General features: G+C 40.8%; 1 protein-coding gene across 1 annotated transcript in view; it reads left to right on the forward strand.

The window, feature by feature from the left end:
- Nucleotides 1-26,462, forward strand: part of si:dkey-215k6.1 (transmembrane protein 132C) — a 221,791-nt gene that overhangs the window by 181,138 nt on the left and 14,191 nt on the right. Inside the window, exon 6 of the mRNA XM_034596167.1 lies at nt 3,287-3,430. Coding sequence (XP_034452058.1) covers nt 3,287-3,430 — 144 coding nt within the window. The remainder of the gene's footprint in view (nt 1-3,286; nt 3,431-26,462) is intronic.

A 26,462-nucleotide genomic window follows, 5' to 3' on the forward strand; every position in this document is an offset into this window, starting at 1 on the left:
CTGATAAGGCAGTTTTTTTGCAGCAGTCAACCTGCATAGACTGTAAATAAAGAAGTAAAACATGTCTCCTCTTACTGCTGTGCATTGTACAGAAATGAAACAGGTCCAGGTGCAGCCATCCTGCGCTCTTGATGACATTTGGAACCGTGGTCTGCGCAGTAGATACACGTGCTTAACCAATCAGTCAGTCTCAGCTCGCAATTATGACGTTTCACCGCTTTTCATCAAATAACTAATCAAAACCAAACTCTTCAGAAACACAAACACTTGAACAAACATCAGTGCAATAAGAACGACCAACACTGACAGAAACCAACTTTGGGAAACATCGTCAACGTGTATTTGGACTTTTTAATGTGGTCCATGTCCCAACCACTAACATAGAGGAAGAGGGGTTTATTACGTATGCTGCAGCCAGCCACTAGGGGGTGATCAAGATGATTTGGCTTCACTTTTTGGGACCTGTCATGTCGTTTTACAGAAGTCCATGCATTGGACCTACACCACCATTACGGAAGAATCATGTGAAACTTATTTTTATACTATTAGCAAATAAATGTATGATTTGGTTTGAGGACAGGCTGCAGATACATTGACATATGATGTAGAAATGCACTGCAAAGACAGAAGAGACACACAGAATCCACCAAAGTGACTGTGATGTCTGCTAAGATCTGTGATGCACTAAATAAGCTGAGAATGATTTTTAGTTTTTAGAAGAAGATGTCAGTTGTGCTTTAATTCCCTCAGAAGATGTTTTCTCTCTCTTTTTTGTGCCTGTGGTAAAGATAGCAGAGATGTAAACATGATCTTATCGGTGGCGTTTCTATGGCTTCTACGAGATTAGTGCCCCGGGATCCACACACACTCAGTTTATCAGTACAGTATAGATACTGTATAGGCTGCATACTAACGCAAACACACAGCAAACACATCTCTCACCTTTATCTCTTGTCATCTTTCTCTTCTTCGTCTTTGATTTCTTTATCCCTCCATCTGCTCTCCTCCCCTCAAGGTGGAGGGATAATCTTCTCGTTAATTTGTTATTTTTTCCTTCTGCACGTCTGTTTTCTTTGTGCCCTTCACATCACCCTCTCTTTCTCTCCCTCCTATCGTCTTTTTCTGTTCATCCCGTTTGCCCCCACTTCTCCTCGTCCTCTTCCTCACCTGTTTGTCTCTTTCAATCCGCAGCTGTCTCCCGTCATGTTACGTACATTAACATGTGGGTGCTATGGGCTTCTGATTTCAGGTCAGTTTGAGCAGAGAGTAAGAACGAGGGGAAACTATAGAGTAACGGATTACGAAAGTGTGTGTGTGTGTGTGTGTGTGTGTGTGTGTGTGTGTGTGTGTGTGTGTGTGTGTGTGTGTGTGTGTGTGTGTGTGTGTGTGAGAGAGAGAGAGAGATCTCATTAAGTAAAGGTCACATTGCCGTGTGTGGCAGAGAAGGATACAGGGCGTTCGGCGACTTGTCACCAGTCACATGTGCTTAAACTCTTGAGTGTGTGTGTTCCAGTGTTTGTGTGTGTGTGTGTGTGTGTGTGTGTGTGTGTGTGTGTGTGTGTGTGTGTGTGTGTGTGTGTGTGTGTGTGTGTGTGTGTGTTGTCTTCCATCTTTATACAGGTTTTTACATAAAGTGCAAACAATGTCTGTAAATGTCAAAATGCATATTCTATGGACATGTTTGTGAGTTTTAATGTCAGCTGCACATGTTCTTGTGTTTGTTTGTGTCGTTGCTGACGTCCTGCATCATCCTGTCGCCTGTCAATCAAAGTTAAAGTGTGTTTCAGTTTACATCACAGACTCAGACGTGTTGGACTCTTCTACTCGTGCTGGTGCAGCAGCTGGTCCATTAATCGTGTAGTTGGTGGTTTGAAGAAGCTGAATGATCAAACTCTACATAACAGCTCTGTTACTGTTAGTGTGAGAGCATATGTTGGTGAAATTGGAATTTCTCATGTTTTCTGATTAAAAAAGGTTGAATGTAATGAAGTTGATTTAATAGAGGTAACTGTTACTGACTCTCACAATGTCCTGCGTCTTAGGGGGAAGACATTACAATTCATGTTGGATGTTTTTGCAACGCTTTTGCAGAAGTAAGATAATTTTTTGGTAAGTTTTGTTGTTGTAGTCAAGCTTTTACATTGTGTTTCTTAGACTTTATTTCCATAAACGTTTTTTAGGACGTATAGATCTGAGTGCAGAAGCTTCTCTCACAGTGATTTATCTTGGTCTTTTTTGTTTCTGTGTGTTTCAGCCATTGTCTGGGTGTAGAAAAGGGTTTTTCAATTGATGACTTTGGTTTGATCCACCTCAATGTTGCATTCTCTAGAAAACAATTGACCCCCACTTTCCTGCAGAACATCAGGGAATTGCCTTGCTCAGTCTTTCAATAAGACTTTTTTCCAATGGGTTTGTTAACTTTTGTTGTTTTGTGCAGTTGTGCAATATTCTGGTACATTGCTACACTCCATGTGTGTAGTGCCTCTGCAGGACACATAAATGTGATGGATGTGTGTTTAGTTTAAACTGTTTTTATTCAACATGGACTCAGTCTTTCTCTCGTGCTGATGTAACAGCTGAATTTCATCAATGTGGATCAATAGAGTTTACTCTTGTCATCTATAGCCTATTTATTCCATATTTCTTCTCCATACGTTCTGTTGGCACCTTGAATGCCCTGAATTCCACTGTAGAGACAAATAGCATGCAGCTCTCTGAGGTGTGTGTGTGGGAATGTGTATGTGCTGGTGTGTTTGTTTGTGCTATTTTTGTAGGAAGGATCTAATCAAATGTAATCATGCTGATTATAATTATTGTGAGGTTTATAATCAACCTTTTTTTCCCTTCTCTCTCTTCCTTTAAAACTCCCCCTGGTCTCTGTAACTTGTTTTCCAGTCTCTGATGCTCCTGCATCTTTCACAAACATCGCTTGTGTCTTTTCCTCTAATGCACAATAATGTTATGTTTCTGTTAGCTTACCTGCATGTTTCTAAATAGAAACAACAGAACTGTTTTCTGTGCTTCAAATGTTAAATGTAGAGGGGAAAGAAAATTATTAGAAAATGAGAAAACAACATTTTTAATCTGTTATTCAAAATATTATAAATACCCGTGTTCTTTTTTGTATTCTTCTTAGCAACTACAGCTGTTTCCATGTTTAAAACAAATCTAAATCGCGCCAGTGCCCAAGCAGAGTATTATTTAATTTCGTGCCAAAATTAACAATTCAAAACAACAATGTTCTTTTCCTTTAAAACACATTTTTGTTTGTTTTGTCTCTTTTCAGGACACAGAGGTGGTGAACACAGCCATTCTTAGTGGTCGGCGCATCGCCATGCCCATCAAACTGGTTACCGTGGAAACGGACGGGCAGGTGAGGGAGGTGGACGACTCGGTCACCTGCAGCTCGACAGACGTGGACGTGCTCAAGGTGCGTGTTGAAAGGACACACACAGGGACACACATCAACACATTAAAAGTTAATGAAGAATATACCAAACCTGCACACAGACTTAAACTAGAACGTTTGGCGGTTGGAGCCGTCGGTTTGTGATTGTGCCAAAGTAAAACGTGAGCTCAGGCTATTCACAAAAAGGTCTTGAGTCACGGTTGCCAGGTATGTGGAATATGGAAGAAGAAATTATTTTCGCAAGAGCTTGAGAGAAACACAACACAAGAGTGAGCGTGACACAACAACGTGAGGAGGTAAAGTGAAGGTATTTTACACAGCAAGAAATCCATCACGGAGCATCAGTGTAATTTAAAAGATTTGTGTTGTTCTCTAATTCACTTTGTGCAACAGGGTGTACTATAATCATACACTTATCTCAGTGGGCAGGCTGGGTTTTTAATCTCACTCTCTGATTCGCTGAATGATGTATATGAAAATTATTCAAAAAAAGTTCCTAATTTGTGACGAACGTATTTGTCCAAAAAGCAACTTTTGCTATTGTTTTAGGTTCAATGCCATGAATGACCTGTGATGAACAGATGAACAGATTTGGCCTCTTTGGGTGATTAGTATTTTTGGAGACCACAACATCCCAGAGAAATGCTGAAACACACAGTTCACCAAACGTCTACAGCAAGTAAAACCTTTTTTAGCCACAAAATTATGTAATTATCTAATGAAACCAACGTTAAAGGTGCTTTTTGCACAAAACTCTGATTTCTAAACCGTTGATGCAAGACCCTTAGCATTTCTCTTTACTTTTCACTTAAGCCCAAGACTGTCAGAGGTCAGAGGTCAGGGTCAGCTCAGGCAGGTTCCATAGACCTGGCAGGATCCAGTGTCTCTCTAAAGTCGTCTTAAGCAGGATGGCTGTTCACTCTAGTTTGAACCCAGTGGAAGGACAAGCTCAAGTGCTGAACCTCTCTGCCCCATAAAATAACAGCAGAACTACTGTACTAATTATTAATAAAGCAGAAACACCTTCAAAAACAATACTGTTACAGGAACAAGCCGGGGACTGAAGATTGATTCCTCTTGTGCTACGTTCCCTGTGCCCTGAGGGCCTGGAATGAAACGCACCCTTGCTGTGACAGTTTCAATATGAAGCCAATTTCCTGCAACAAGCCAACAGGAGTGGTGCTGTTTAAGTACGATCAATAACAACACAGTGAAAATGGAAGGAACTAATTCAGATAGATGTAACGTGAGTGTGCTGTGTGTGCGCTTTGTGTGTGAGTGCATGTATAGAAAATGAACAAAGGGTTCTTGGCAAGGATCGCTGGCTCGTGTGTATGTATCTGTTTGTGTTGGTGCCTTTACATCGTACAAAGTAAAGTCATACATCTTTGGTTTAAGTGCTAACTTTTTAGTCAAGTTGAAATATGTTCAGCTCATCAGCGTTTTGGCTCCGACTCTCACCACATTGATCAAACCCAGTTCTTTAAATGCCTCTAAAATCCACTACATGGTCAATGCGCCTTAAAGAACAGCTGCAGTCAGTGGCTGAAATAACGCAGGTACTTGTTTTCTTCAATGTAAATTAGAAAGTCCGGGTGCATCCATCAATCCATGAATTATCTATACTGTTTATCCTATAAGGGTTGTCGGGGGGGGGGGGGGGGAGCTGGAGCCAATCCCAGCTGTCATTGGGCGAGAGATGCAGACCGCAAGAGCTGTGATTGGTCCAACAGTCCGACAGACTCGCCAACATGTTTGATTTAAGTTGTAGGAACGAACACGGACGACGTCTTTGTTGCTCTTCAACATCTATTAACTCCAACATGATCCACTCGTCATTGTTCTGACGTAAACACGCCAGAGAGGTTGAAACTAAGCGAATCAGAAACAGGAAGAAACTCAACACCAGCATAGAAACTCTACCGCCACTACTCCCACACACCTACGCACAACTAGGAACGCTCGACCCAGTACGTAGGCTAGGTGCGTATCTACAGCGTAGCTTCGACACAAAAAGTTTGTTGAGATTTCTCTCTCGTATTTTGTGGCCATCTTGCTTGAACTATTGCCAACACTGCCGACCTTCCCAGGATTACCAGTGGTACTGCTCCGTTTTGTCTGTTTCATCGGTATCCATAGGCTTTTAGAAGATGCTCACAAATGAAGGCAGAATATGGACAGAAGCAGGTGTGAAACTCATCCTCAGAGAGTTGCTTCCAGACCCCATCACGATATCAGACAGGATGCCCTCTGTCTGACTGGCTCACTCTGGGCTACTGTTTGGTATATTCTCTGTTAGAGGTGTATTTCCCCTCAGTCGACAGAAGGATGTTGCCCTCCAGCATAGTTCTTGAACAGCAGCTCTTGAAAGGTCTCTGGGTTCGACTTCATATAAAGCAACACTGTGACGAGCCAGTCCTCCTGTAGCAATACGTCTTTCTTACTGAAAGTAAATACATGTGCTTTGAACAGTAGCATGAATCAAATGAAGATGTATCTCTTTGCCACAAAGTGAAAAGAAAAATCAACCAATTGAGATAAATTGAGGTAAAGTTAAGGACGGCTCATTGTTTCCATGGTATGAGACAGCAGAGGACACACTGCTGTGTAGGGATAAGCTGTTTAGAAACCTTAAGTCCTTCTTTCTGCTGATTGTGTCTGTGTGACAAAGACACTGTGCATCTGACGACTGATTGTTAGCAAACTGTTGTTATTTGTTGACATCTAATCTGACATGCTGTGTATTCCCTCACGTGCACGAGTCAGCGTGCACACACACACACACACACACACACACACACACACACAGCTTCAGCACAGACAGCTGTTTGACAATGGCGCCCATGGGGTACAACTCCAGGTAGCTGTAGCTGTCAGCGAGTCACCGTGGCTGCTGTAATGTACAATCCAGAGAGCCTACGTATCACACACAGGGGCCGGTCGGGCCTGGAGCTGTGGCTCTGAGGCAGCACCGCCTCACACACATCAAACCAAATGTGTCTCTTTTGCCAGAGTGGGCAGAGCTAAAATACTTCAGGTCTCAAACTCGGAGCACAAAACATGTCGATTCAGATGTGAAGTACATGATTACAAACATTTGTTGTAAAACGTTCTAAAAGCGGAGTTAAAGTGGAATTATTGTATTTGTCGACCTGGGCCCTAAGTTTGTAAATGTGTAAAACTAAAACTTTTGGAATTGGTCGAGTAGATCTCCTCCACTGGCGGCTGTGTCACAACAACAGTGGCTACAATATAATCTTATGAGGCAACTAGAACACCAAATGTCAACTAAAAGTTTAGTTCCACCAATAAAAAGCTTAAATTGTTATTGTAGACACATTACACATTTATAAACTTAGGGCCCAAGTTGAAAGATTCTGGCCTTATTGCTTCTGTTGTTTACATCCTGGCAGTGACCTTTTTATTGGTCCAGGTTTTGGTAAATACAACTTTGAAATGTGCTCATTTTCTGACTGCACTCGCTGACCAGGACTAAGTTCATCTGCAGTGAACATGGTTCAGTATAAATTCTGACCAAGTTGTGTTAAGATGTCTTTTGTGGTTAAGTAGGTCTGGGGATGACCTCTGTAGCTTTTACATTTCCTGTAAAAGATGTCAGACGTGGAAGAACCTTTTTTCCTATCAAGGGTTATTTAAATTTTTAAACATCCCTCTAGGGCCATACTAAATTATTAAATACATATATCACACTAACCTCCCTAATGCGATGGCTGGAGCCGCTTCTCTTTGTCTTGGTGTCTGATGTCAGATGATAATGCTAATGATGCTACTGTCAGCTGGTTTTCAAGGTTTGGGTCAGTCGGTCTTGAGAGAAACTTTGCAAAGGTTTCAGAAAAACCCTGAAGGAGTTTTGCTCAGTCATCAGCATATTCACGTGTCCCAGTGGTCTTTTCTTCTTGCCCCTCAGCAGTTACACTTGACACAGCTTTGATTTCACTTCAAATGACTTCACATTTGAAAGCAGAGAGCTGAGAAGCTGGTTGGGACTTCTGAGTTCCAGGTTTACCTCTGATTCTTACTCCATCATGAAGGCCAAATCACACAGCCACTTGCTGTCACTGACAGGTTTTCCTTTATCTTCATGAGTTGTTCTGCCTCTTTTCTTAGTTTGTGACATATTTGCATGGGATCATATTTGTACAACTCAACGGTTGTAAATCATAGTTGAAAACCTGATCTCCACACTCACAGCTCATTCAGTCGCTTCTTGAACTAGCAGCTCTGCTTTTGATAACATTTATGGCTGAAACAGAAACACTGAATCAGTTGGATCAAGACTGAGATGAGTCATTTCTTCTTTTTGACTGATGAACATTATCCCTTTTCTTCCCTTGACTTTTCACATAGTCGTTTAATTTTGTTGTTCAAAACAAATCTCCACCTTTGCTAGTGCCATGCATGGCGTACAAAGACAGCAATTCCACCCTCGCATCAAACAAGGAAGTAATCACACACCCTCAAAATTTCGAGTTGGGTGGTATTTTTCAATTTTTTCATCACAGGCCAGAGAGAAAAGCAGAATTTCGTGCCATGTCCTTGAGTTATTTCAATATCGTCTGCTTTATCAGTTATCTGCTCTGAAATGGTTCTTCAACACAAACTGATACTTTGGGGCTGTTTTGCTTTGTTTGGTTCTAGCGACTCTGCAGAAACAACGAGGCAAACTTTCATAATCTCTCTGTCTCAATCGGGTTTCAGCTTCTTCGCTCACCACAGGAATGTCTTGTAAAAAGCTTCTTGTTGGAAACACACAGTCCAAAGAAGAGCTTCAACTTTACCCAGCTGCATTTCCCCTTGCATGTCATTCAGTTTAGCCTGTTTCATCTGTTCAGTCATCACTGAGAGCCCCGCCCTGAGAACTAGGCCCACTGGCTTGTCTTTGACTTTAACTAAAGCATTCATTTGTCCATTTCTCATGTGAACAGCCTGCACCCACTTTTCTTTTCTGAACAGTCGTCACGATGCTCGTCAACAATAACACGTAACATCTACATGCGTGTTTCATTCACCCTGAGTGTGACCTGACAGGCATACAGCCAGGGGGGGACCACACTGCTGGACATGTTTATCTATTATTATATGTTGTTCTCTTTTTTCACAGAAACATAAATTCTAAGACACTGTTTTTGTATTTGTGAATTTTCTTGACTGGATCAAACTGTGTCACAGGACGTCCGCCCAACCCTGCTTCTTAGGTCGCTCCACAGTTGAAAAGCATTAAGCCAGGAGGGATAATTCATGAATGAATCAAGGAATGACTGCAATTTCCTTCACAATTATTTTAACTGTCACAGTCCACTTTTTTTTTACTTGAGCAACTGCTCCACTTTGGCTTCATTCTTCAACTTGTAAGAATGAAAAATAAACTCATTAGGGGCTAAATAGTTCTTTGTTCTAGCGGCTGTAAGTTACAAGCAATAGTCTGAGGAGGACTTGTACGAATAGTGTGAGGACGATTGGAGTTCTCATTTGGTTCCACATTGTATTCCATTAACCAACCTTTTCTTTAATTACTCACGGTGGATAAATGTTTGCAAGGGGAATTGCAGAGCGCTTTCCCTGCCCTGCTAATGAAAGTACGGGTGGAAATAAGTGGCCGACCTGTTGTTCACGGGCTGCGCTGCACTGCTGTAGATTTCACTGATGCACTCCTTGTTGTTCGGTTTAGCCCATTTATCCTTGACAACAACATAAGCAGCAGTGATGTACTACACAGATAATAACTTCCCTCCTCTTCCTCGGCCCTGCCTCCCGATCCTTTCATTCTGTCCGTGTAAACCATCTTGTTGCGCTCCCTTGAGGTGCTGTCATTTGTGATGTGTGTATGTGCTGCTGTTGTTGACACAGCAGTATGTGTAGGTCAGCGATGTCAACGCTAGAAGGGGACAGACAGGGGACGGGCACACGCGTACACACAAATTAGAACCATTATCCTGGCCTCACGGAGAGGAGAGGAGAGGAGAGGAGAGGAGAGGAGAGGAGAGGAGAGGAGGTACAAAACAACTTAGATGAGCAAATATGAGGAAAAGAAAGGAGGGGAACTGATTAATAGAAATGTAGAAAAAGACAGTTTATACTGATCGGATTTCCATGAAACTTGGCTCGGACACAGGATAAAGAAAGAAGCTGTTCAATTTTGGGGTGGACCCAAAAAAGGGGCGGATCCAGGATTTTTGTCACTGTCTCTATAGCAAGATTTATTTATTTATTTTGTTAATTTCCTCGTGAATAATTCATGGATCTTGATATAAAAAATCAGGCATGTTAAGGAGACTGATACTGATACTGCGCAAAATTTAGCACAGCTTGATTGAATGTAAAGGGACTATTGGGTGAAGATATGTTCTACTGAGCGTCATTCTAGTTGGAAAGAGAGTTTTAGAGTTTGAACAAATGCGACACAATATCAAAACAGCTCAACACCAGGATCCCTGAATAGAAACGGAGACAAAGTCCAACTCACGTTACCAGCATTAGCTTAATTAGCTACCTGATTACAGCTCATTCAAATCTGCTGGAGACAGTTCTCATTTCAGGCGGCTTTTGTCTGAGCTCCATCTGAAATCAAGAACCCATTGTTTAGAAATGTCAATAGGCAAATTGTCACCATTACGACTGCTCACTGCATGTCGCTGGAGAGGCAAAGCTTATTGGATGGTTGAACACACAACATGGAACATTCATGGTTGATGCCACAGCGAACAGAGCGTGCTGTTGTCCTTGTCTTTCTCCCCCACACTGGACACACACACTCACACGCACACGTACACTATCATGTTTCACTGTTCACATACAGACACACGCAAAGATCATCTCACAGACACACCCTGGAGGTTTGAGCGGTAATTGGTTCGTGTGGAGATTCCTTTAGTGATGTCTTCAGTAATTGAATTTGACAAGGAGGAAGAGACGAAGAGACACGGAAGTGATGGAGGGCGGCGCGTGTGTGAGTGAGTGAGTGTATTTGCGTGAGTGTGTGTGTGTGTGTGTGTGTGTGTGTGTGTGTGTGTGTGAGGGTGATTTCCGGTGTGTGTTTCTGCATGTGTTAGGACAAATACAAAGCAGATTAAGAATTGATCTGTGCGGCGTTTAAAAAACAGTCGCTGAGTCCGACACGCACCGACGTGATCCCACTCTCTTCTCTCTGTCCTTGGAATGTACAGTGCGTCTCTGTCGGGACACTAAAGTGTGTTTGATGAGACATTTAAAAAAAAGTATCCTTCACATTTCAAACAAAGGTGGCAGACATTTCTCATTGATGTGTTCTGCCTCCATTTAACCCTCCCTTTTCAAATCAAATTACACCGCAATTAGCAGCTTGTCCTCAGAGCTCGGCTTAGGGATGCTTCAGTGCTTCCATGTAAATTGATGAACACACAAACTGCTGTGAAACTTGTAACCATTTGATTGCAACTATCTACTCATTTCACACGGTGGTTTATTGTTTGTTATTTTGTGGCTTTGGTTGGATTAAAGTTTTCTGAATGAAATCCTGCAGTTTCTGTGCACATGTGGAACTGTGGTTAGAAAGTGTGCGTCATCCTAGTTTAAGGGAAGCGGACATCAATCAGCTGGATGCAGGTTTCTAAAGGTCACGAAGATACATTCTTGTCACATTTAATACAAGAAAATACCTTTTTTAAGAAGGTGATGCTGTCACGGCAGTTATATATATAATAGAGAGAGGAGCCACCAGGGGGCAGAATGAATGGGATCAGTAAGTTCATCAATGAGTTTGTGATTGAATGTTTTTCAGAATCTGTGTCTTTGAGTCTGCAGAGAGCTGCACATACTCCCAGTAAATGTTGAGCTTTACAGGAAGCAGCTGTGAAATCTTTACCAAATGAAACACAACAAATGTATTGATAGTAATTACATTAAGAAAGGGACATGAAATAAATTCGGTCATGAGAAATCTTGAATTACAAAATAATAGATTCAATGCCTCAATGATTATTCACATTTTTATCATGCCAGAGTATCACCATTGACTTGTAATAGGAATGGATTATAAAAAAATCATAAAATAAAATGCAAAAATTTAGAAAGTTACGCTAAAATAACGGCCACCAGTTTAATGATAACAAGTTTATCTCAGTAAAAATCTTGTTTGTAAGTTTGACTTAGTGTGTGACTCTGCATATGAAAATATAAATATCTTGGATTGTTTTGGGACAGGAAGCCAGTGATGAGATTGAAGCAGTAGTGAGTTCAAGACGTTGCAGTTTTAAACCAAATATATCACCGATCATCGCAGAATATATTTAAAATATTACAAAGAATCAGAAGATGAAATCGTTTAAGATGCTGATTTCAACATTCATTATCTTGATTATGTGATTTTCAGTTTCCACAAACAGAAGTTTAAACTCTACGTGTCTTCCAAAAATGCATCTTAATCCTTAAGTGCTCCAGCTGTGGTGCTGCGTTCACACCAAATATGAAGCAGAATAAGAATTTATGTTTACTTATGCAAGTAAACACAACCTGCATATATTCACCTGGTCTGCTCAGCGAGGATTACTGATGTAACTTCTAGTTGTTGTGTTGCACCTGCAGTGGAAATGCACAATGAATATCATTATCACTGTCACACTAATCTCACTGGAATGTCACATCTATCACGTCGTGTCATTAATCTCATCACAGGATATTTCGCTTTGTGTTTGGTCTGAACGCACATTGAGAACTCTGTCTATGAGGAAAATGCTGGAACCCATTGTTTCCCCACTTCACTCTTCTATAGTGGACAAAGAGCTGGTCCCCACAAGACAAGTATCTATTGTTAGTGTCATGCTTTAAGGCAAGAACATGTAACAATCATGGGTAAGCCTCCTATAATAATAATTATAATCAACATGAGTCCTCACAAGTGTCAAAAACATTGTTTTCATGCTGAGGTAACAAGTTAATGTTCCTTTAATATATAAAACGCAGAGTCAAGCAACAGAACACCATATAAAATAAATCGTATCAGGCTATCATCAGGGTTGATGAGGCACCTTTTTTCCTCTTACTGGCTTTTTCAAAATATGTGCATTCAAAGGAATCATCAATGTCTTGGTCAGCACAGGCTCCGTATCAAATTTAGTTAGACAACACATTTTTTTTTGAAAAGCAAAGTTTTGTGAAACCGAATCCCTCATCTCCCCTTTGGGTTTAACAATAATAATATTACTGTAACTTCTGTTCAGATCATTTCCAGTTACTGTTTGACTCAATGACGCACATCGGGTCTTGTGAGCTAAATGCATCTCATCAAAACTGAAATTATTACATCTTTGCACGTTTCTTCTATACCTATCCACTGATTTCTATCCCTCTCTATAGCTGCAGTCTTTCAGTGCCAGAGTGGGCTATAAAATTGTATACAGTGTGTAATACATGTGGGGTGATATATGTACAGTACGGTATAATGCTCTGTCCTCTTGCACTGAATCTGAAGTCAATCTATCACAGGTCCCATTCTGTACTTCACTGTTAGTCGCTGTGGGAGTCTGTGTACATGCATCAAAGTCACAAGGACAATTTCCTGCACATTTATTGCTCTTGGCAAATAAATTGATTCTTAGTGCTTCGCCACAGCATTAAAGGTTTGGAGCTGCTGCCCAGCTGCTGATTAAAACAGATAAAACTTGATTCAAAAATTAATCATGTCTGGGATGTTTAAACTCCTTTGCCAGGTGTATATACAGTCCATTTCGTACACACTTAGTCGATAAGTAAGCATTCTCCTCTGGCAACAGCATGAAATTCAGAAGACCGTCTATTTACCACCTTTTAGTCTTATGAAAGGATATGAATAAATGATCATTACACTGTGGCTATTTATTTATTTATTTCTTCAGGTCGGAACTCAGTGGTACTGTATAATTCTGTGAGTAATGCAGAGCGTTACAACGTGATCATTGCATTGTGAGTTATGTGGCAACTAAGTGGTGTATTTAATTTCCTTTTTTCCAAATTAACTAATCAAGTAAATCAAGTAAATCAAGTTTAAGCTATAAAACCTATTTGCTGCTTGTTGCCACCGAACAACAAACAGCAACTACAGCAAATGTAAAAGTATGGTTAGAGTTTAAATCATGATGAATATCAAACACAGGGTTGTATTCAATAAAGAAGAAAGAATGTGTGATGAAGAAGAGGAGAAGTGACCAAAGGATGATGGGGAAGAGGAGGAGAGTAACACAACATGCCAGGTGCCCTGGGTCACTTGAAAGCCCAAAAAGGAAATGAATGGTAAAGTGGATTAAAGATAGAGGTCACACACACGCTCTCACACGCTCTCTCACACACACACACACACACACACACACACACACACACACACACACACACACACACACACACACCTAAACTCACCTCAACTCACACATTTTCAATTTAGCAGTAACAGGCTTATAGGAAATAGCCAGTGATTTGAAGTGCACAGCATCGGGCCGGACCATTAGCAGCAGCCAAAGCCACACAGCCCCTTGTATCTGTGGGAGCTGCAACCTTGAAGGGCTCTGAAACTATTTTTTGAAACCCCCAACTGATCCAGAAAGAGATTCAGAGGAGCCCTGGATGTGCCTCTGCTCGGGCCTCCCCGCTGACTATTTAGCCGATTAGTGACGGAAACCTCCAGGAAGTAAAAAGTTAAATACTTTAGTGTTAATGAAGTAAGACTCCAGACATATACCTTCATACATTTCTCTTGCATCCGTCTTGCATCAGAACTGGTTTGATATTAGAATTCATTCAGATTGAATTATTTAGAGCTCAGTTGTATATCTACAAATGTTAAATCAGACACTTTACATTACCTGCAGTCAAACAAACTGTAGGTCGCACTGTACCAGGACACATTTGAGTTACGAGTTGAATTCTCAACATTGTCTTGACTACTCTATTACTCTATAACATGAATGTAAGAATAAATGTTCATATATTATCCTCAATATGCTATCATGCAAAAAAGTTGTGTCTAAAATGTTTTAGTTTTTTATTCTTCCTAACAAATTAACAAAAGAGACATGTCACTCTATTCCATTCATAAAAAGCATTGTTAATGTTTTGTACTTTTGCACTTGGAGGGAACGGTCGACTATCTAGTGTCACGATTGATTTGACCCTTGTCTAAAATGGAGAAGCTTCAAGACCTTAATTACTTTTTTAAGTATTTCATAAAGTGAAGTGAGTAAAAAATGTCAAGTCACTAGTGTAAAGAGAATTGAAGTGAGTGAGACATGAGTGAAAGAGAGGGGGGGGGGGGGGGGGGGGGTGTTTGTGTGTGTGTGCATGCAGCACAGGGTAAATTATGGCTGAGGTGTTATACTGTGCCCCATGTCACACTCGTGCTCTCACCTCCATAAAATATACTGGCCTCAATCGATAACTAATTAGCTGCTAATCACCATGCTAAAATACACAGCGGCAATCACATAAACACACAAACATCCACATATTGATAACTTAAGTAGGGTGGTGCCACGTGTTACACCTCCGAGCACACACACACACACACACACACACACACACACACACACACACACACACACACACACACACACAGGCCTTCACTCAGGGCTTCGTCATTCGATTCAAGTCAAAAGGTCAAAAAGACAGTTTGACAACCACAGAACAAGCAACAAAAAGTAAAATCTACACAAAGTAACACAACTGTAACTTTGAACCACGATGGATGAAATGCGTGGCTGAGATGGAGTCACAGACATTACCGACGGAGGCAACAAGCTTTCATTGCATGATGGCGATTGACGCTAGGAGACCAGTATCTTACTGGGTGTCGTGTTTACATCACAGCCAATAGAGCTGGAGCTAATTAACACCACTGACTGCTGTCATTTGACTCTGGAATGACTGCTGATTTTACCATTTGCACTTAAGACAAAAGTCAAACATCACTGCGTGTTATTTTTCTTTTACAACAAAATTTGCGGTTATACACAGGTTTTTGGTTTTTTTTAAAAAGGCGATTGGCTCCTCACTGTCTTGCCAGTGTCTCGTCTGACATGAAATGAAGAAGAAAGTCGCCATTGCACGCTGTCCCCAAGATGTACAACACAATAAGTGCACAAACGTTTGTGGCTATTTAAGCTAACGCCCCCAAATTCAGTGCACGTCATAAGAGTCATTATCTAGGCTGCCCAAAATAAAGAGGAGGAGGAAGAGAACGCATTCACCCATGTGAAAAGTTTCCATCAGTGTGGATCTCAGCTGGAGCCAATAAAATCCTGTGTTTACTGCAGGGTTATTTTACCCGGGAGTTAAAACGGCGATTGTACCCATTCCCATTGCAGATGTTAGTGGGTGTGAATGGGTTGTTTCACCAGTGGAAACGGGGCTTGAGTGTGTTTTTAGTCCAGTGTGTGAGGGGCTTCGGTCGCCCTCCCTCCTCATCAGTCTCCACCTCCACTCTTGCTCTCTCTCACCCTGACATTTTGGCAGCTGTTGCCATGCCTCCATTTTGCCTTCCCTCTGGGAGCCATGTTGTTCGGTGTGTGTGTGTGTGTGTGTGTGTGTGTGTGTGTGTATGTATGTGTGTAAGATTTCGTCCTACACTGTGCGTGACTTGCCTATCTTTGTAATGATGGAGTGTTCTTGATAGGAAGTTCGATCAGTGTTGTCCCTCCACGATATAAGTAGCATATTTGTGTGTGTGTAGGTGTAAGTGTGTATATCTGCACTTTGGTTGACACAGGTTGGTGAGAGAAAGATGAACAACAGATTGATTTATAATAATCTGTCTTTCACTAACCCTTTTTCCGCTCTTCTAGGTAGTGATGTCGTCATTTAGCTCTTTAATACCAACTTTTATACCAAAATTTGTTTACTTTCATAAGTGGTTCGTGAAAATAGACAATTTGCTCTTGCCAGAATGTTTCACTTCACTGATCCTGACTGAGGTCGTTCCAGTCCGACTCCAGCAGAAGTCGGTCTTTACGAAGGTCCAGACCTCAGCCAAAACCCAAAGGTCAAGGCTTAATATTTCATATTTCAATGGACATACACACACACTCATTCAGGTGTTACACTGGTCTGAGTGCAGACTGATATTGTCAGCTTCCTATTTATCCATCATCACCAGGTTATTATCATATGTGGCATCTATTCAAATTTCAAATTTCCCACCCAAACCAGAACTCACATGTTTCACATGTAAAGTGAGTGCATTGCCTCTCAGGAGTCACAGACCTTCTTTACTCTTTCACGATCCGAAATTCACCACATAGCAAAGTTAAACCGTCCTTTTACAGATTCGTACCCGTGCCATCCCTTGTTCAGTGCATCTGAAAAATTGCACGTGATCTATTTTCTCTTGTGGGTGACGTTAAAACTTTGGTGGTTAATGCTGCTCAGGTAAAACTGGGTAAAGGCCCCAGGGTTTAACTGCTTTTAGAGTCACGCTGCTGCGAACATCTAGAGGCACTAGTGACACTTTGCATTTCCTGGAGCATCACTGGATATTTTCCACATGAATGAATACTAAAAGAAAAATATACTCGGAAGCCATTTAGAAATCTATTTTAAATGTTACGGGTTTAAATGTTAAGTTTTTAACGGATTTTCTTATATGTGCTGTTCTATTCTGTTCTATACACTAATATATATACAAACACAAACACACACACACACATAAAGTGACAAAGGGGATGTACAAAATGTGACCTGATGTGTGTGTGTGGGTGGGTGTTTGGGGGGGGGCTGTGTGTTTGCGTGTGTGTGTTGGAGAGAGAGAGGTTATAAGATGATGAAAAACTTTGAAAGAGCAAAAAATAATAGTGTTGACTACAAAAAGGAAGAGACACTGACACATGATAGATTGTTAATATGCATAAATGATGAAAGGGGGCATACGACCTCACATCATAAAACATAAATATATTCATTTCAACATCCCTCATCAATAAAACATCATTTTTAAATGTTTTTTTACTTTAGACCTATGAAACATTAGGTTCTGTCTCTTCTCTGTGCAGGGACACATTGGTCCATTGATACATTGCTCGCCACTCATGCAGTGCAGCTTGAGGTTACAGGAACAGCAGAGCAGCCCAGATGTGCTCTTTGCCTCCCCATGTCCTCCAGTTTCTCCTGGGGGACGATGAGGCCGCCTCACGCTGATCGGCATGTACGATCTCGCCAGCGTTTTTTTCCTGGGTCTGCCCCGGGGTCTCCTCCTCTCAGTCAGACTGGCTCCGCAGGGAGGAGGCTGTCCAGGAGGCATCCTGATCAGATGCCTCAACGGTTTGATGCTGTTTCTGCTTCCTAAATTGCCTCTGCAGTTATTTTCTTTCTCTGTCCTCCTTTGTCTCGCTCATACCACATCTTTCCCATTTAGCCTATTTAGAAGTTGAGCAGCAAAAACACAGAGAAGAAAGAGCACAAGAGAGAGAGAAAGAAAGAGAGAAAGCTGCATTTCTAAACTAAAAACTAAATATTACTGTATCATGTCTTGTAATATTGAAAAAGATAAACTGGCAAAGCACAAGCAGGTGTGATTGGCACCAGGTTGAACAAATAACCAGCTGTGATTTTCAGCCCAAATCTCCTGTCGTCAACGACTTTCGGAAGCGGCAGACAAATGCTCCAGATTGGAGCCAAATCAGTGTCAGCAGTCATTGTGTGTGAACTGTTCAGGTGTGTTTAGAGAGGCTCGCTGACACGTCGCAGGCTTTCTAACAGGCTCAATATCTACACAATATTGCCTGTAGAAGTGCAGGAGGAGATGAAGGTGGTGACGGCACATGCAGAGGCGAGATTTTTAAAAGCTGCTTATGTCTGTAATTGTGGAAAAAACCCGAATGGACATGGTAACACATGTGCAGCTTACGTTAACTGCTTCGGGCTTGGGTCAGGTTAGGACAGGAAAAAAAACACACTGCCTGTCGGGTTCGGGGTCGAGCTCCGTTAGTTTTCTCTTGGGCTCGGACAGAAAAGTGCATCCCGAGCTGCTCTCTATTCTTTACAACCGTGATGTCCACTGATGCGTTTCAACTCTCCTCCGGCCTGACGTGTCGTTCTGTGAGCAGCTTGACACACACGAGCAGGAGGATGATTCAGACTCGGCGTCTCTTCTCACGTGGGTTTTTGTGATCAAATGTTCGGAGACCAGACATTAATAGTCTCTCCTGGTTAAAGATTGTGTGACCACAACAAGTCATGAAGTGTGAACTGCACAGAGATCCTATGTCTTTGAACTTAACCTAACTCTGTCCTCAGGTGGACTGGGTGTATCTCACATATTTCCCACAATTCAAGCATTTGTTTATAAATGATTTTTGTTTTGGCAAAGGAATTAATTCAACAGAAGTTGTTTTTTAACATTCAACTATGGCAAACTGATTTCTAGGACAGTCTTACCTTTTATAAAAAATGCTAATTTACATCACCGACCTGGACCGACAGCCGTTATCATGTAAACGGACCAATTTCTGTTCCTTCAACATTTGTTGGCTTCTTTCCCACAATCGCAACCTTTCCACGGCACATTTAGACAATAAGAGCGTCTGTGCACTGGCTCACGTTGGACCTATCGTGTTCAGGAGCTGCCAGTCAGCACCACCGTACATTACATTCATTCATTCCAGTCAAACTTTCTTTGAGAAAAAAGGGCCTATTTTGTACCACATTAATATCTCCTTCATGCAGAAAAAAAGATAGGGTAGAAGTACAAATGCAGACACCTAAGAAAGCACCCTTCACACACACACACACACACACACACACACACACATAGGCCACAATAGGGCCATACAGACAGACATATTGGGGCCAGTGTTGACTTATATCCCTATGCTAATAAGATACTAATTCACATAGGGCCTAGGAACTTTCTAGAAAAAAAAGAAAACGGTATCCGCAACACACACACAGACACAAATACAAACCCACACTGATGAAAACCCTCCTGCCTTTTCATAAAGCTCTGCAGACCTCAAAGAGTCAAAGAGAGAACGTCTTTGAAGGGAGATTTTAAAAACTTCTTTATTGTCTTTGTGGGGAGAGAAGGAAAAAGAGGAGAGGAAGAAAGGCTCCTATAAACAACATAGTTTTAATTAATTAAAATAAGAATGCTTAGAGTAAACTTTTGAATGTGTATCAACTGACCAGGCTGTGGAATTTCTACCTGCATGGCAGAAGCTGCCAATTTGTTTAATTATAGTGGTTTTACTATAATCGCAGGAGAAAGCCACCTCTTCGGTCTCTCTGATTGCTGTTGTGTTACGTTGCTATTGATTGACAGATACAGTTACTGAGACATGGAGTTTATATTCCCTGAATGCAGAATATCATCAAGAGGCAGAATGTAGTGATGAAAACAGGCTGCAGGAATAAACAACGGAGCATAAATCTATCAGTGGTTTAAGAACAGAAACACAAGTAAACTGGATTCATTCTCTTCTTTATTGTAGTGATTCAACTATAAGTGGAATGTGATCTCATATACTTTTCTTTGGTTCTATTCAATTGTCCAAGAAATTACAAATAAGACCAGTTAATGGTAAAATAACTGCACTTAATTACTCTAAAAGTACCAAAATCTTCTAACAACCAAGAACGAGTGGGTAATGAAACATGTATTATTACGTTCAAGTGGCAGCACCCTCTAGTGGCTTTAAGAGCTTTGACAAGGGCAAAGGAGATCGTCTGTTAAGGAGGTCGGGTCGACCCAGAATCAGACATTGATCCTCAAGATTGTTGTTTTCCCATTACCCAGCAGCCACTGCAGGTTTCTTGTGGGCCTGATGACAATCGGTAAGTCACCTTAGTTTACGATTTATTATTGCAGCCCATAATCTTCCCAAATAAGCTATTATACCCAAACCCATATGCTAATCTTAACTTAACTATTTCAACTCAAATTAAGATGTTAACCTTAACTTAGCTACGGAATTGTTTCAACTCAAAATGTGGCCTTTACCTTCAAAAATTGTTTTGTCTCTAAATATAACAAAACCATAACACAAGTGTTACAAAATAGATTTATTTGGTAATAAGATTCACACATATTCTGATACATGATGTCCATCTGCTGTTCGAGGTGTCGGATCAGAAAACACTTCAGAACTTGTTGCTTTGTCACCGTCTTATTTCTTTATAACTCCCCTTCTTTCTCTTTTCATCTCATTACTGTACATTTCATCCATTCTGTGTATATTTCCCTTTCACCCCATCTCTTATCTCTCTCTCTCTCTCTCTCTCTCTCTCTCTCTCTCTGTCCCTCTCTCTGTCTCTCTTGATTAAACATTTTTACTGTGGAGAAAAGCAGAGTGCAAATGGCCATTAGAGAACATTTTACACCCCACTCTTCCAAATTCTAAATGACAGCCCCAGTGATATGCTGCTAACATGTTTGTGTATGTGTGTGTGCGCGTGTGTATGCACCTTCCAACTGCTTTCTCCATCAGCTGTCTATTATCCGACCCAAATCAGAATAATATATGGGGCCACCGCCTGCTAATGGGTGCACTCCTGTGCATGTGCGTGCACTCGTCTGCAGAGAGCAAAGCCCTATGACAGCCATATGAAACTATGTGCAGAGGCAATTGGCCTAGTGTGGGTTTTCTTAAATGACAGACAGGTGGGAGGTCTAATCCCATCAGAGAGTTTGTTAGTCTGTCCCTCAGGGCCCGCCCCTGTCTACTGAGTGGGCTCTGATTGGATGATCTGATTCTTAAAGTCAGATGGATTGTATCGCCCGAGGCCAAGAACAACTTCAATGGGCAGAGAGGGAAGGAGGGAGAGTGTGAAACACACCGAGAAAAAGATTGTGAGATGAAATCTGAGAGACTGAGAGATGAATGGATGGTGTTGCACTGAGAAAATATACATCTGAGAGAGACTAATAGAGAAAACCTGAGACAGTAAGAGATAGAGGCAAGACAGAGGAAAGTGACTGTAAATTCAGACAGATCACTTGGCTTGAAGGGAGATGAATATGGATGTAAATAAATGACTTGGCCTGCGGAGAGAGCCGCTAAATGGGGAGTGAGTGGGCGGTTGAGTTTGGGGACTCCTGAACAGGCTGTAGAGGAATGAACAAAAAGGGGTGTAAAAAGCTCAGAGCTCATCCTGCAGTCTGAGTATTAGTCCATGCAGTGGCACAGACCAGGAGATTGTGAGAGAGCTCAATAAAACCTGGACGAATCCGACCTGGAGAAACAGTTGTTGTTAAAGTCCTCGGTAAGAAGTATCCGCGGTGCACAGTGCTGCAGCTTACTGTGTTTAAAACTATAATCAGTTGATTTCTGATTTGACACATGTGCATAGAATTCTGCCCTATATCAATTTCACGGAAATCCATCCCACCTAAACACCACAGACAGTATTAATATCATGAAAGATTATTCAAGACCCCTGACATTCAAAGAACTTTCCTCACCAGCAGTGGTTCAACAAGTGCAGAGGAACAAGTGGGATTGTTACAAAGGCAACACACACATCATATTAGGACACGACCGGCAAGTGACCTCTACACAATAGAACTTGTCATTTCCTCTGAAACATGTCTGAGCTTCCTCTATGAATAATATATTATTCTAAGTGTAGACAGATTCATTATAAGTCAAAGTAAGTAATTGTGAAATAAAACTTCAGATGATTTTTACCACAGAAAACATTTTTGTGCAAAAGCAGAAATGAAAAATTGCTTTCATAAAAACAAAGTAGAATACGAACCAGTTTCCAGTGTGTGTGTGTGTGTGTGTGTGTGTGTGTGTGTGTGTGTGTGTTGGATCGGTATAATACTACAAATCATTTTGCTAGTCAAATTAGATTTGGCTGTTCAGGCAAATTTTTCAAAGGGATTCTTCAGGATTGTAATATTAATGCTAACGTCACTAATGACAGGTCAGAAATGTGCTAGAATGTTTTTTCGTGGACACTAGATGTCAAACGAAAGTGATTTTGTTATATTATATCAAGTATCCAGTTGGTGTGAGCTGTAAATTCACCACTTTTAAACCCATCGCTCTTCACTATGTGAACAGGAGGACTTTGACGTAGCTGAATGATTTCCCCTGTAGAGCATCGTGAAAAGGAGGAGCGCTCGCTCAGCAGTTAATTCTGAAGACTACAATATCCTAACTGACTAAAAAAAAATCCTGACTTGAAGAATCATAGTCGACTGAGGGTTCTCGACTTTTAGGCCTCAGCCTTGTGTGTCTGTGTGTGTGTGTGTGTGTCTGTGTGTGTCTCTGTGTGTGTCAGCCACAGTGCACACAAGAGTCGAGCTGTGTTTTTACTTGAATTGTTGCTGAGACGTAGGTAAAGTTTTCAGCAGTTTTCTGACGCAGGTCTCTCTACACTGTTGTGGTGTTTGTGGTATTTGATGAAGGTGAAGACAGTTTTTCTGGCCTTTGTGTTTTCAACAAGTCTCAACTGCTGAGATCCACACTTTTACTTTCTCTCGCCGCCTTCTGTTTTTTTTTTTTCTGCTTCGTTTTCCCTCTCATTCCGGCTCCTGTGTGTCCTGCTCGGTCTCTCTCTCTCTGTCTTCCGCTAAAACACAGAGATTAAAATCCATTCTTCAGTGTCCTCAAACCCCAAACTCAGCTCTTTACTTGCAAAAACACAAACACACTTGTTCTGTGTGTGTTTGTGTTTGTCAGGATTTGCGTCTTTGTGTGACTGTGGTCAGTGTTCTGTGTGTGTGTGTGTGTGTGTGTGTGTGTGTGTGTGTGTGTGTGTGTGTGTGTTTCTAAGGATAAAAACCTGTTTATTTATCTAAAATCTTTTTTTTAACTTGCAGGAGAATCTTTCTCCAAACCAAATGTGACTGGTCTCTCACATTCAAAGGTTTCTTCAGACTCAAAATAACGTCTTTTGTTAACGTTTCAATTTTGTTCTGCTCTGTTTTTCTTTGAAAACCATTAATTTAATCAAAAACCCCACGGTGACAGAAAGAGAACACAAGCTGATGTATAAAACCATCTAAACAGAAAAGCTTTTACCACCAAAGTCAATATGTTGGTGGTTTTCTGTTCATGTTTTTGACTAAATAAATGAATAAATCACTTCAGTTTATGATTATTATAATTCTTAAATCATAATCTTAGAATTAGAAACACATGGATGTTGTTTATTGTTTTCCCATTAATAGAGAAAAGGTGCCTATATAATGGTATATCATCTTTTTACAACGTTCTTAAAAATGTAATATAACAAAAAACAAAATCATAATTTGTGCGTGCGTTTGTTTGTTCTCGTATCCAGACAGCAATTCTTTCTTTGTGCCTCCATCTCCGCATTATGTGTCTGGAATCTCTCAGTCTATTTTCCAATTTCCATGTTTCTTTTACAAGCTGTGGCATGTAGTCACACACACACACACACACACACACACACACACACACACACACACACACACACACACACACACACACACACACACACACACAAAAACAATACAAAGTTAAAGTAGAATTGAACTGGACCAAAAAGAAGAGGATGGAAGGGAGAATTTAATTATTTCTTGTTTTAAACCTTTAATAACAGATTTTTGACGACTTGGTGACACAAACAAACTGTGATCACAATATTGTATCAGTTTTAATGAGGAACTGGTTTGAAAATACATCCAGTTGATATGGAGCAATCATTTTGAGTTATGTTTCTGTCAACCTGATGAATGTAAGTTCATCTGTCACAGTTGTTAGTCTCCATTATCTCCTGAGAGAAAAAATCTTCATCTCCTAAATGCTCCAGTTTCACCAGCTGGTTGATTTATATTGTCCATCAGCCGTCTTGTGCTGGCAAAACCAAATCAATGACCTGAAAGGTGCTAAAATGCACTGAGCTGAGCAGTCAGGTGATAATTAGTCTGTAGGTTTTTCACTTTGAATGAAACTTTGAACATTACGAATCCTCATTCTGTCCATTAGTGTTAACATATTGGTTTTGGTCATTCTGAAGAGTATTTCTTTGCATAATTTGTCATTTTAAGAATAATGAAATATAGAGAAACAATTAAAATGTCAATTCATTAACATATACTGTATAAACTATGAATCGTCATGCATTTCCCTTGCATTGGTTATTTTATTAGTAATTCAGAATTCATCGTTGCAGCAGAAATATATATATTTTTTGAAACTTTTTGTTAACTGTCTTTCTGAACTGAAAAGTTTAAAGACAATTTCCTCAAACTTTGTAAACGCTGACAAACTTGATTTTTCTCAAATGTCCCCCGAGGCCATTCAGCCAACGAGCAGAAATAATTCAGCGAATGTGTTGTTAAAATGGCAGACCTGGGCAATGGCTACCGCGCCAGTTCAAGCAGAACCATTGTGCATTCCTCAGACCTCTGCTGTCTTATACCTTCAATGGAAACTGAACCCGAGCACAGTTTTCACACTGATTTACACCTGGAATATAAACATGATTTGGAGAAATAGTTTGAGGCACCAACAGTCTAACATCCCTTTGATGTTAACAAGCGGTAAATCAGGTTTTAGAGAGAGAGGAAGATGAAGAGGGAGACTGCAATGAGAGCGGGAGGGCGGGGTGGAGACAAAGGGAGAAGAGGGGGTCAAGAGAGGGAAATGGTGAATGTTGAGGGAGATGTAAGAGAAGTTAAAGGCAGGGAAAGAAAAAAAAAGGAGAATTGAAAATAGCAAGTATGGAGGAGAAGGACCGGGCACCTTTCCTTTTATGTTTGAAGAGCGGCAGCGAAAAGAATAAAGTAGAAAGGAAAGAAAATTAAAAGGTGAGAAGAGATAGAGAGGAAACAGTTTAGCTCTGATGTACAAAATGTTAACCTCTTTTCAGATCAAAGGGTTTCCTGAGGAAGCCGGAAAAAATGTCACATCACACAAAGTGTGAAGTGTGTGTTGCTCTTGTGTGTTGATTTATATGTATCACAAAAAATAAGAGCGTCTCTTCTGAGCTTGATCCGGCCTGAGGGCAAAAAACGATTCACAGGGAATGTGACGCAAAACATGAATTACATATTTCATAATCCAAATGTTTACTCAAAATCTAAATAAACGTAAACACCGCTATTAATACCACTTATGTTTTGAGGGTTGCAGGGGGCGCTGGAGAGTCGGGGTACCCTCCGCACATGTTGCCAGCCTATCACAGAGCATATGAAGACAAGCAACCATTCTTACTCACATTCACAATTTAGACGGGAAATTTAGATCCTCCAATTAAACTAAGCTGTATTTCTTTGAACTCTGGAAGGAAGCTGGAGCAGCTGGGGAGTACATGCAAAATCCACTTAGTAACTGTACTGCACTTCTCGCCATAGTATGTGGTCAGAAAGAGCACAAAACAAAGAAGTCAATTGGTCTTTACTCCGCTTGCAGACGGAGAACATCCCAATTGAATCATGTTTTTTTACGCGAGTCCAAAATTCGCTCAAGTATTTGATCTGTTTTCATTTCCACCTAATCCTGAGTCTTCCTCTAAGGGATTGGAGAGCTTACATGGTTGGAACCTGAGAGAGAACGAACTAAAACAATCAGATAAAATGGGAAAGAGACAGAGGAGAATTCAAATGTTGGAAAATCTAAAATTGCTCATATTTGCCTTTTGGTTTTCTGAACACTCCAACATGTCAGTTCCCTATGTTGCCATTCACAAATAAAATAATATGGTTCAAGGTTAAAATACAAAAATAATGAATAAAATCCATCGACATACTTTTACTAATTGTCAATAAATGTAGATTCCAGAATTTTAAAGATAATTATTTTGGGAAAATATGAAAAGTTTTTAGGAAATACCCACATGCTATGATTTTCCAAAAAAACAAGGCTGGTGACTGTCTTGCATGAATGTGATATAACTGGATGAATATGAAGGAGGGTGCCGGCGTATATACACACAGGGGAACTGTACCCCAGGCAATTTAATGTTATAAATACATATATACATTTAAAACCAGAGCAGTGGAGTGAATATGAAGTGGGAGTGAGAGGAAGGGACGGCTCAACCTAGTGGAAATGTGCAGTTTTACAAAAGAGGGTGGAATAAGAGGGACAACCCCAGAAAGTTAAGACTGACAGGCAGAGGCAGT

Source organism: Hippoglossus hippoglossus, chromosome 9 (genome assembly GCF_009819705.1).
Source record: "Hippoglossus hippoglossus isolate fHipHip1 chromosome 9, fHipHip1.pri, whole genome shotgun sequence".
Classification (NCBI taxonomy): Eukaryota; Metazoa; Chordata; class Actinopteri; order Pleuronectiformes; family Pleuronectidae; genus Hippoglossus; species Hippoglossus hippoglossus.